The following is a 12,701-nucleotide window of genomic DNA, read 5'->3' on the forward strand; positions in this document are numbered from 1 at the left end:
AAAATCTCTAAGTCTATTATGAATTTCTTCCAGGTTTTAAATTAACATAATTGTAAAATTTTGTATAGGAGAATTCCTTAAAATTATTTTTTGTCTTGTAGTAAGTTAATTGCTCCTCTACATTAAAGTATAGGATATTTTTCTTTTTTTTCTCTTCAGTTTTTTTTTTACAGTTAGAGCCTAAAGCATTTATAGTTTTTTTTAATGCACTAACTTAGTCACAGTAAATATCCTTCAAGGTTAAATTGTTCTGTCATTTGCATTGTCTTCTTCGTGTGAAATGGTACAATTTTAAATGCATTTAGAATTGGAATTTACAGTGGGCTTGGTCTTAATGGTGTGCACAGGAGGTGCGTAGATGCTAATGTTTTCCTTTGTGTTTTATCTTAAAGTCATACCATTTTTTTTTTGGCTGGGTTTGTAGAGCTGGTTCCAAAGAAAGCACAAACAGACTAATGTAGATAAACATGTTTACCCAACCCTTTAACCAAATTTTAAGAATTGTTTTACAACTAACAAAAATGAGGTTGTTTTTAGATCATTGAATCAGATTTTATTTTTGGCTGAAGCATCACTCTTTGATTGTTCAAAAATGCATTCTAGCCCCAGTAAGCTTTACATCCATTCGTTCAGTAAATACTCGTTTGGTGTCTACTGTGTGGCCAGCTCTGAGTAGGCAATAGTGAGCAAGACAGAGAAGGTCCTTCTGTTACAGAGCTGACTTTCCCTTCACCAGAGAACGCTGGTCACCTATAACCTAGCTGGTCACCTGACCTTCAAAAGCTCTTGCCAACTCATATCCTCCAACCATAATAGTACTCAGAGATTGCGAATGTTGACTCAAGCGCATCCTTTCACTTTGTCAGTCAGAAAAATACCTTTACTTCAGTTTGACTTGTTTGCCCACCTTCTCTTGTTACTGCTCTCTGTCTGAGAGAGACCTTCTATTGTGTAGAGATAGTTTCTTGTTGCTCTCCTCTATCTGAGGGATATGTTCTATAGCGATATCTTCTAAGCTGGTGTGGAACTTACGGTATGAATAGGATGAATAATTACCAGATGTTGTCCAAAGCCTCATCCTGGATTGGAGTTCTTACATCAGCAAGAGTTAGACTGTCATATTTTTAAAAACTTTACAAAAATGTTGCTTCGAATAGTGATAAACTTGTGGCCCAGTTAGTTTTATTCCTTCAGTCCTAAGGTGGAATGGAATGGCATCCATTTGAGGAAGTAGCTCAACAGTCTTCATTTACACATTAGGTTCTATACCTATGAGGCTAGAAAAGAATGACCATGAACCCCCTACATTAGCTACATTGTCTTATTGGAAACTTTTGGCGGCTGCCAAGTTGAAAATAAGGTTTAAGAATTCCACAGTATTAGCAAAAAACACAGCTGGGGCTGAGATGCCTCATCTGTTCCTATTGCTTCCCTCAAAGTACAAAGAAATAACCACTGGCATTTTTCTTGCAAATATTTCTTATTTAAAAAATAGCCTCAGATATTTTTTATGTAAATAAAATCACAATTTCTTCTGATATTTTTATATGAGTAAAAATTGCAGAACTTAGAGAATGCACAAGGGATGAGAAAAAGAGGCCTTGAGTAGCTGAAGAGAGAAAAAGGAACTGAGAATGACCCAAGGGTAAATAAGTACATTTGCTTCCAAGAGAATTCCAAGCAGAGATGCTGAAGAGTTGTTAACAGAGTTTATTTTTAAATTGCCAGAAATTGCTAGAATTGAGTCAAATGACTAAAGATGGGAGATGGGCTAAGAACTTAATGTGGGCATCAGTGGGCTCCTGAGACTGACCAAAAAGTGAGTGACTCACAATCAGGGTCCTTAAATGACAGAATCATTGCTGTGAAGGGTCAAGAATTTTTCACAGCAGTGACCTGTGGAGTTTTAAAAACGCAGGTATCTCTCCATCTCAGTATTTTGTAACTGTCCTTTCCATCTAAGTATTGTTGAAGTATTACAATACTTACATAGTTAACCCAGCACAAATGTATCGGTCTACTCACAGTATAGGTGATATGTTTTTTTCATTCACCAAGCATCTTTTTAAGGGAATTCAGGGAAGCCAGCAGCCTTCTTTACATGGAGAAAAACCACCTTAAGCAGTAACTAAGAGTGTCATTGTCAAGTTTCCAACAGGAAGAGCAGGGGCAAAAATGGGAAAGAAAGAAGAAAAAGGGACAAATGAGCAAGTGAGTGCCCATTGTCAGCAAGATGAGGTCAGAGGCTAAACAGAGGGAGAAACTGACAAATGCTGCAGGCTGTGTACTTCTCAGTTATGAATCTTAAAAACAGGTACCTCTGCTACACTTTAGGTTCAGACAACCAAATTGGAGTTATCAGTTTCTCTAAAGGAGGGTGTGGAAGATGCTGGATGTATAAGTCAGGGTTCTTGGTTGTAGGCAATAGAATCTACCTCTTTTACCTCTTTCTTAGTACCTTAAATAAAAGACTTCACTGGAGGCGACTCACATCACTGAAGGAAGGCTAGTGGACTAGACTTGGATGACAGTGGAAACCAAGACAATCAGGAAATCGAAGAAGCTGAGAGACCGCGACTATCTTTTCAGCAGCAGCAGTCACGGCCACCGCTGCCTCGGCAGGATGCCATCTGCTGCTACTGCTGAATAGCATTATCTGCTCCAGATTTGGTCCCAAGAAAAGCATCTGAATGACTAGCTGTAAGGTCAGGTCAATGCCAGTAGATGGAGAATGGCCCCCTCTGGCATTCACAGTGGGAAAGGCATCACACTAACTTCGCACATGGTGGCAATTTTCCCTGACTACTATGTGGGCTGGGTGCTGAGCTGGTGGCATGTCCAAAATGACATGTCCAGTACACTAGGATCAGGTAAATGTGACTCTGAAGGATCCCAGAGGTTCTGGCTGTGGGTTGTCATAGGCTGTGGCCTTAGAGCAGCCATGGAGAGGCCATGAGAATGTGACTTGTTTCTTGCTAATAGTCTGAAGTGGCAGAGAGGATTAGAGAAGAGTGACTGTCACAGTCTTCACTTCTTTTGTCTGTTTAGCCTCTGATCTCATCTTGAGGGACAATGAGGCTGGCTGGAGGGGTAGCCTGGACCATTAAAGCCCATGCCCAGAGCTGAAATATTGGCTTATGGAGTCTATGACCACCCTTATTTTCAAGCGGCCATAAGTTGGGAGAGACACTTTTTCAGGAGAGTTCAATTTTACTTTTTAAAGCATACTGTTTTTTTTCTTCCATAAAGTCATGAAATTTAAAGTCATGCTGAAGTCTGAACCTCATTATAGTCTTTATTTCTTTTATTTAGTTTTTGGGGTTCGTGGATGCAAGCTTGACTCAGGAGAATTTGGGAGGTAAAACTTAAGCACCATAAATGAAAAACAGGCAGCTGCAGCATGAAATTCAGGATAAGCCATAGATTAAAAGGTATAAAGGTTAAAAGTTGATGAAGCTGAGAAGAAGACTATCTAACTTTTTAATTTTTTTGGAGGTATAAATTATATACCATGCAATTCACCCATTTAATGTGTGCAATTCAATATTTTTTAGTATATAAACATTTTCGTCATGTTAAAAAGAAACCCTGTATCCATCAGAAGCCATTTCTCATTTTCCCCCATCTATCCCCACTTCTGCTTTACCTCACTAAGGAGCTACTAACCTACTTTGTATCTCTTCCGGACATTTCACGTAAATGGAATCATACAATATGTGGCCTTCTGTGTCTGGCCACTTAGCATCATGCTTTCAAGGGTCATCCATACTGAGCATGAATCTTTTCTATATTCTTCAGTATATGCCTAGGAGTAGAATTACGAAGTCTTGTGGCAACTGTATATTTAACCATTTAAGAAACCAACAGCCTGTTTTCCATGGCAGTGGCACTTTGCCACATTCCCACCAGCAGTGTCTGGTTGGGGAGGGAGTCCTGATTTCTTCACACCCGGTCAGCACTTGTGATCTGTTGGATGGCAACTGTGGGTGTGAAGGGTATCGCTGGGTATGGTTGTGACTTCCATTTCTCTCATGGCTGAGACAGAGCATCTTTTCATGCGCTTATTGGCCATTTCTATGTTGTCTTTGTTAAAATGCCTATTCAGATCCTTTGCTCATTTTTAAATTGGATTATTTGTCAGTTTTTTTCATTGAGTTGTCAGTGTCCTTTACCTATTCTAACTACAAGTCCCTTCTCAGATATGTGACCTTCAAGTATTTTTTCCATTCTGTGGTTCATCATTGATAGTATCCATTTGTCTATTCTTTCTTTTGTTGCTTGTGCTTGTTGCTTGTTGTTTGTTCATTTGTTTTGAAACACGGTCTGTCAGACCCTATGGCTCACAAAGACACCCCATAGGCTCACAGAGGAGCTGGCCACCAAATTCTGTCACTCAGGCTAGAGTGCAGTGGCCCCATTTTGGCTTACTGAAACCTCTGCCTCTGGGCTCAAGCAATCCTCCCACCTCAGTATCCTGAGTAACTGAGATTACAGGTGCATGCCACCATGCCCCATGCCTAGCTAATTTTTGTATTTTTTGTAGTCTCACGATGTTGTCCAGGCTGGTCTTGAATTCCTGGGCTCAAGCGATCTGCCCACCCCAGCCTCCCAAGATTATGGATGTATAGGTGTGAGCCATCACACCCAGCCTGCTTGTGCTTTTGAAATATAAGGAGGCTTTGCTTAACTCGAGGTCACAAAGATTTACTCCTATATTTTCTTCTAAGAGTTGCACAATTCTAGCTATTATATTTAGATCTGTGCTTTGTTTTAATTTTGGTGTATGATGTGAAAAATGGGTTCTTAACACTTCTGAAGCTACAATAATTGATGTTTGGTGGCAGCACATGAAGAAAGAGTGAAGAACGTAGATTTATTGTCTTTCTCAGTTTGGACTACATTTTCCAAGAGGCCATCCTCAACTCTTGAGTTCTTTCCATCTTCCCTAAATATTTTTGGCTGTTGAGTATTAAAGTTGCTATGGCTTTCAACAGATCTTAATTCATTGCTTACATGTAATGCACAAAGAATTCTTTAGAGTGGTAACCCCTACATATCCATGATAAACTATTTGATTAGTTATATTTCACATTACATGAACTAATCTGTACTGCCTTGAGTTGTGTTTTACGGGCGAGCAAGCAGTTTTATATAACAGTGATTATAATAATACTGGAGGGAAAACCTAACTCAGTGTCATTGCTATTTGTTCCCCGAGTCCTTATCTATTAAATTTGGAGCCAATAAAGTAAGGAACATGCTGAGGCAAACTTCTAGGCAAAAAAAAATCTTTGCCCTTGCAGGAGTATCTAGTTTTGATGCAGTTGAGGAACACAGACCTGGCACAAGCTTTGCCCATTACAGAGAGACTCTGTGGCCTCAACTGGTTTCTCAAGTCTCTAGGAAGTTTGAACTTTAGCTGGAGTTTGACTCAAAGGTTTGTGGATGCTCTTGTTCTGAGATGTTCTGGGCAGGTACTTCAAAATAGATTTCTCTTAATTCCCCTTTTGGTCAGTTATGTCAGAGGGTTCAGGCAACCAAGCTTGAGTCCTCACTTATTTTACCAAACCAACCATGAAAGTTGATCAATTCCTAACAGCTCTGTTACCAGTTCTCACTATACCTTCCTACCCAGATCGAGTCTGCCATCCAGGGTCACTCCTTCACCCCTGTCCTTTCTGTAGCTCCAAAGCCTAATTGAGAGGAAGTATTCTCTAAGTCTTTGCTGATGATCTTTGTTCCACCATATTTACACAATTTTGCAATGGTATAAATAGGATTCACTCCTCCCTCTCAGGGTAGAAATTCTAATAAAAGAATAGTCCATGGAGGCTGGGTGCAGTGGCTCATGCCTGTAATCCCAGCACTTTGGGAGGCCAAGGCCAGCAGATCTCCTGAGGTCGGGAGTTCGAGACCAGGCTGACCAACATGGAGAAACCCCTGTCTCTACTAAAAATACAAAATTAGCTGGTCATGGTGGCATATACCTGTAATCCCAGCTACTTGGGAGACGGAGGCAGGAGAATTGCTTGAACCCAGAAGGCAGAGGTTGCAGTGAGCCGAGATCATGCCATTGCACTCCAGCCTGGGCAACAAGAGTGAATCTCTGTCTCAAAAAAAAAAAAAAAAAGGAATAGTCCGTTTTAAAGAAGGCAGCCTTTCTCCAGGGGCACAGCCTTGCAGGTGTGGAGGTGACTGGGTTAGCACTTCTCCGAACAGTGGGTAAGAGGTGAGATGAGGTAGGGAATTATCTCACCAGGGTTCAATTCTTGGTTTTGGTGCGGATCTTTCTGAAGGACATTGGGGTACACACCGTGGAATTCTTTCTCATCTCCAGTCAGAAATATGTCACTTCAGTATTCCCCTCTTGTATCCTACCCTCTGATCTAGTCTTCTCGTTACCCTCGGGCCCGTGGCCTCACTCCCAACACACAGGTCTTTGACCTTCACTCCCTTGAGTTTTCTTGCTTCCCCATCAATCTCACTTCTCTCTGGGGCTCCCTTTATCCTCTACCCGATTTGCATCCCACAAATGACGTTATTCCCTCTGGTCACCACTGCTCTGGCCAAACCTTCTCTCTGCTGACTGTATCTATTGCTGTGAGCTGATTGCTCTCTAGTTTCTCCATCTCCTGAGGTGTGCTTCACGCCACTGCCAGAAGAGCTGCCATGCATGTGCCTGGGTGAGGTGAAGTGGGGAGTGGGCTTGAAATCCAGCCTTCATTCCACTCATCATTTTGGGCTTGGCAGAGCTGTGTCTGCCTAGAGAGAATACCTTTCTCTAATCGGCACAAAGACACCCTGTGGGCTCACAGAGGAGCTGGCTACCAAATTGACGTTTCTAAAATAGCTGACCATCTCATTCCTCTGCATAATACCTTTCAGTGGGTCCTATCAGCTAAATGCCAAACTCCTTAGCATGGAATGCAAGCAAACCCTCTAAGACCTAGCCTGCTTGTCCCACCAGCATTTTAATGAGGGTGATCATATGATTTATTGTCCAAAGTATTCCTTTCAGAATACTTCTGAAAAGAAGGAAAAGCTATTACTGATTATGACAGGGCAATCCACTACAGTGCCTGGGCACTTATTTGTAACCTACCATTCCACACCTTGCATTCATTCACTGTGGTAGTACCAACCCACTGGTAGTTTTCTATGTATACCTTGTTTTTTCCAGATTAAGAGGTTTTGACAGAGTTATTTTCACAACCTTGTTGCGAATCTGAGGACATTTTGATTCCTTTTTTTCTGATTAAACATTAAAAGATGAAATCAACACATCCTCAAGTCAAAATCCCAAGTCCAAAATGATCATAGCCTAAACAATGATACTAAAACATCTAATTTACATTATTCTATGCTCTGGTTACTTGACTGTGGTATTAATACTTTATTGCTTAGGACTTCTATTCCCTTTTCCCCATTTTCCTACTTTTCCTGGCTTATTTCCACTTATTGTTCAAGATATCTCAAGGATTTTTTCTTCCAATTACCTTTCCCTGATATTTCCTGACTGGGCTCAGTGCCCATCGTCTTGTTCCCACAGCAACCTGTATACATTTTTTATCATACCTAAAAAAAAAAAAAAATGTGTTGAAGTCATCTGTCCAGGCCTGCCTTGCTTACAAGACTATTAGGTCCTCAAGGCAGGAACCCTGTCTTGTTAATTGTTTTATCCTCAGTGCCCAGCACAGCACTTCACAAATAACAGAATCTTAATAAATATTCCTTTACATAGACTAATTTGATCTCCTTGTAATATGAAGTGAAACGTGCCTGCCCCTTATTTCCTGGGGAATATTTTAGGGTACTAGTGATGATTTATACCTATTTGGAGCCTTCAGGACATTAACTTTTGGCATGTTAAAGTTGTAAAGCCTATTTTTTTTATACTGTAGAATCATATAAAAAGAAAACACACATGCATAATATTCACATGTTTTGCCGAAAGTGTGAACAGTGATGTGTTAAACTTTAGTTTTTCCATGCCATAAAGATATGAGGGTATAGAAGAGTAATTCTTGTTTAATGCAATGAAGGATCATACAATCCATTAAATAATAATACTCCATTCTTGCCTTATTTTCTTTCTTTTTTTTTTCTTTTTTTGAGATGGAGTCTTACTCTGTTGCCAGGCTGGAGTACAGTGGCATGATCTTGGCTCACTGCAAACTCCGCCTCCTGGGATCAAGCGATTCTCCTGCCTCAGCCTCCCGAGTTGCTGGGACTACTGGTGTGCACCACCACACCGGACTAATTTTTGTATTTTTAGTAGAGATAGGGTTTCACCATGTTGGCCAGGATGGTCTTGATCTCTTGACCTCGTGATCTGCCTGCCTCAGTCTCCCAAAGTGCTGATATTGCAGGCATGAGCCACTGTGCTAGGCCTCTTGCCTTATTTTCTAAACTTTCTGAATTTGGCATTTTGAGCGAAGGTGATTAATGTTATCCTAATGTTACGTGTTTGTTTTACAAGCCTAATGTCTTCTGTTTCCATTTCTCTAGAATGTTTTGGACGTTTAAAGAATGGTTCTGGTTGGAAAGATTCTGGCTTCCTCCAACAATAAAGTGGTCAGATCTTGAGGATCATGATGGACTCGTCTATGTAAAACCTTCTCATTTATACATGACAATTCCATATGCTTTTCTCTTGCTGATTATCAGACGTGTATTTGAAAAGTAAGTAGTACTTTAGTCTTTCCTTCTCATTCCCCCTCTTTGCTCTAACACTAGAATAATACAGTCTTAGGCTTAGTGAGATCCTTAAAGAATCTGTTGTTCAGAGGTTGTCACTAATGGGCCACAGATTCTTGGGATGAATTAATGTAATCAGATGCACTCCAAATGTTATTTAAAGGCTGAACAACAAAAAATTAGAAACATGGATCCCATTGAGTGCTTTAGTTTTATAACGAAGAAATTCAAGATCAAGAGAGGTTGCAGACCACAGAGCTTCTTTGACAGTATGGGAACCCAGTTCATCTTCTACTCTTCCATGGTGTCCGACAATGCATATACATTCCCTGAAAGGTTGGGCTAGAAGAGTCTATGACTCAGGAGGCATTATCATTCTCAAATGCCTATAAAATAACAAAAATGGCTCATTAAAGACTAAACCAAATATTGCTATATAGTACAGTTTATTTTAAAGGTTTATTTAAAGGTTTAATAGCTGCCTTTCATTCTAAAGTGCAAGGAAATCAAAGAGAAAAACTATCAGTTTGCTTTCTCAGAAAAAGTAAACTTATTTTTTTCTTGATTTAATTTAAATGGATATTATTTCCAGCCTTTTTATTAAAATTGTACTAGTGTTATGATAACAGTAGATAAATGTTCATCTATAATCTCTGTAGTTGACTCTATTTCAAAAAGCTGTTATTAGCACATTAATTCATTTGGAGCAAAGAGAATATTCAAATGTCAAGAGTTGGAAAAACTTGAGACAAAATCTGATAGAGATCATTTTGCCAAGACTAACTGTAATGCGGATCATATGTTTATAACCATTTGCAGGGTTCTTATCTTGAGAGCTAGCTTGACCAACTCTGTTTAATGAACTCTTGAAAAAGTTTTTGTACAACAACAGCTTCACTGGGGCCAACTGTGTGCTATTCCTACTGGGAGGAAGAGAAAGCCCCTGGATACCACCAAACCCTGGCTGAGAACATTTGAAATGTACTTCTTTTCTGACAGTTAATTCTACTTTTTACTCACATATTTGGACGTGTCAAGAATGCATAAATAAAGTAGAACTTCAAAATTAGCAAATTACTATCCTGAAATACTAGCTGTTCTTGCATTGTTTCCGGTGATCTGTGAATTTGGCATCCAGGTCTATTACTTATTTCCATTGCAGATTTCCTACTTTTTGGTGGACAGCTCCATTTTTCACAGTTTGGCCAGGACTGTGAGCCAGAAAAATCTTTAGGTTGCCAAAGCAGCACAGCTGTGGAGGACCAGCTTGTTACATCCCTGTCTTGGCCTCTCCAACAATAATCAGGAAGGAATCCAACCCTCTCTTAATTCCTAGGACCATTGTTACTTCTTCTCAAGGGATTAACTATGGTCTATATTCTCTATTCTATCTCCTTATAACTTCAGTTCCCAATAACTCACTCTCAGCTTTTTCCATTGTGATGCTACAGAAAACTATGTGTTGCTTCACTAATGCCATATCTCTGTTAATGCCATAGAAGGAAGGAAAATTTAACGGGGAGAGAGGTCATACTTTTTGAAGTATAAGTTTATATTTTTTTCCAGAGCTTTTATATCATTAGTGGGAGATTGAACCACTTATATCATAAATAAAATATCACTTATACCTTACATTTGAATAGGAGTTTATAGTTTAAGAGCTACATAAAATCACAAATGGTGTGGTCTCAGTCTGCAGGTGTGGAAATGAGAGGTAAATGACCTGGCCAAGGTCACACAGTTAACATGTAAGGGGCTGGATCTGGGACTTGAACTCCTGAGCTCAGATTTAGGGTTGTTGGTTTTTTATTTTCTGACTGTTTCAGTAATTCTTAGACTTTCACAGTGAAAGACTCCTGATGGCAGAAGAGAGTATACAAATGTCTCTTGGGAATACAGAAAGCAAGCTTAAAGAGATAATAGCAAACACAAAAATTTCTGAACTATTTTAAAAATTCATGTAAATATAACCATATGTTTCAGCATATCCTGATAGATTTAACACAAGAAAGCGTCCTTCTTTTGTCCTAGACTGTATTTGTGCTACATCTTCTCATTCTATGAAGTGACCAAGATTTGTAATTTGACTGGTTCATTATTGTCCTTTAGAACTAGCCAAGAACTATTTAAGATCAGAAATTAATGTTTCTTCCTAGAAAATCAAGAAGAGAGAGACAGACAGATGAGAAACAAAGAAGCAGATAATTTGAAAGTAACTGACATTTACTTTGTATTTAAGATTTTCTTTCCTTGAAAGTTTTAGTTTGTGGCTTATGTTTTGTTTTTTGTTTTTTTTTGTGTGTGTGCGTGTGGCTAATGTTTTGATTTTTATTTTGTCCAGACTACTAGTTTCTAATTAGTTTATCTTGTATGCATTCTTTTATGTGTCTGAAGTATGATTTAAAGGAGACCTAAGCTGCTCAAATATCAACACTCGTGTAATAAACACATTATCTCAGAGTAAATCATGGTCCCAGAAGAGTCCAAGGCAGGGGTGAAGGTGGTAGAATCAGAAGGTCACATTTTTATTATTGTTGTTACTTAAAAATACACAAATAGATTCCCTACCCTAGCAACATAAGGTCATGATGGGTCAGTATGTCCATCATTCTTTGAAGGAAGGTAGAGTAGCTGGAGTAACCTATCTGTAGCGACTTACATAAATTGAAGAAGTATTGTTACTAACTGTCCCAACTGGAAATAGTCTTAAAACATACACATTAGACTTTTTCATCTGAGATCTACTTTGCTCCCAATATTTTGTTCTCACATAAAAGCAAGCAAACAAACAAACAAAAAACCTCTGAAAAATTCTGCTCACAGAACCTCTGAATCCTTAGGAACTGGGAATCAATCTTTGCCAATAGGCTATTGTATCTATTTAGGAGAAGTATTTAAACATAACATACCTAATATCTGCCTAGGGATACATTCCTTTTATTCTATTAAAAATATTAAAAATAAAGGGAGATCTGGGATGTCTAGGCTTTTGGCTCCCAGGTAACTGATGGGGTGCTAGACAAAGAGGGGGTTGTCTGCGTGTCTGCGTGGGTTTGTCTGAAGGCTCAATTCTGCAATGGTAGCAAACCTAAGGGACTCGTTCCCTGGTAATTAACCTAACTTTGATCCATTTACATGGGAGCAGAAGTTCATTCTTTTTTCTTCCTCTCAGACTTTTTTTTTCTATTCCATATCAATAAAATGAAAATTTAGGCAAGCTAGCTGGCAAGCTAATCTCTAAGTTTCTTCCTAGGGCTAAGACTTACAATTTCCCTTCTCTCTTCAGTTCCATTTATCAAATATTTACTGTGCTTCTTTCTTCTCTCCTTTTTCAAAATAGATTTTTAATTAAGTGACTCTTTGTATTCATCTACACTTTATTAGGTAAAGTGATTGATTTCCTAGATTTATTTGAAACAGAAGGATAGCACTCAGTTAGACAACTATATTTACATCTATACTCTGTTCTGTTAAAAATGTCATTTTCTGGCCAGGCGCGGTGGGTCGCGCCTGTAATCCCAGCACTTTGGGAGGCTGAGGCAGGCGGATCACGAGGTCAGGAGATTGAGACCATCCTGGCCAACATAGTGAAACCCCGTCTGTACTAAAAATACAAAAAAATTAGCTGGGTGTGGTGGTGAGCGCCTGTAGTCCCAGGTATTCGCGAGGCTGAGGCAGGAGAATCGCTTGAACCCAGGAGGCAGAGGTTGCAGTGAGCCGAGGTCACACCACTGCACTCCAGCCTGGCCACAGAGTGAGACTCCATCCCCCCCAAAAAAAAAAGAAAGTTTTTTTTTTTCTGTGTGTAAGAGGTAGGGATCCAGTAAAACAAAACTCATTATGTCTGTCTTTGAAATTAATGAAGAGGATTGTAGTTCTCTTTCTTGTTTAAATTAATGATTTTAACAGGTATTTATTCCTCATATCAGCAAGGATGCTATGAATGTGTGTATTTATCTACGTGCATACTTACCCACATGCTATTTCTCACATGACCCTCTAGA

At 39.3% G+C, this 12,701-nt stretch overlaps 1 protein-coding gene across 1 annotated transcript in view; it reads left to right on the top strand.

Moving 5' to 3' along the window:
* CERS3 (ceramide synthase 3) overlaps positions 1 to 12,701 on the top strand; it is a 121,865-nt gene that overhangs the window by 18,820 nt on the left and 90,344 nt on the right. Inside the window, exon 3 of the mRNA XM_033188834.1 lies at positions 8,509 to 8,682. Coding sequence (XP_033044725.1) covers positions 8,510 to 8,682 — 173 coding nt within the window. The 5' untranslated portion in view covers position 8,509. The remainder of the gene's footprint in view (positions 1 to 8,508; positions 8,683 to 12,701) is intronic.

This window comes from Trachypithecus francoisi, unplaced genomic scaffold (genome assembly GCF_009764315.1).
Source record: "Trachypithecus francoisi isolate TF-2019V2 unplaced genomic scaffold, Tfra_2.0 Lachesis_group3, whole genome shotgun sequence".
In the NCBI taxonomy this organism is placed as follows: domain Eukaryota; kingdom Metazoa; phylum Chordata; class Mammalia; order Primates; family Cercopithecidae; genus Trachypithecus; species Trachypithecus francoisi.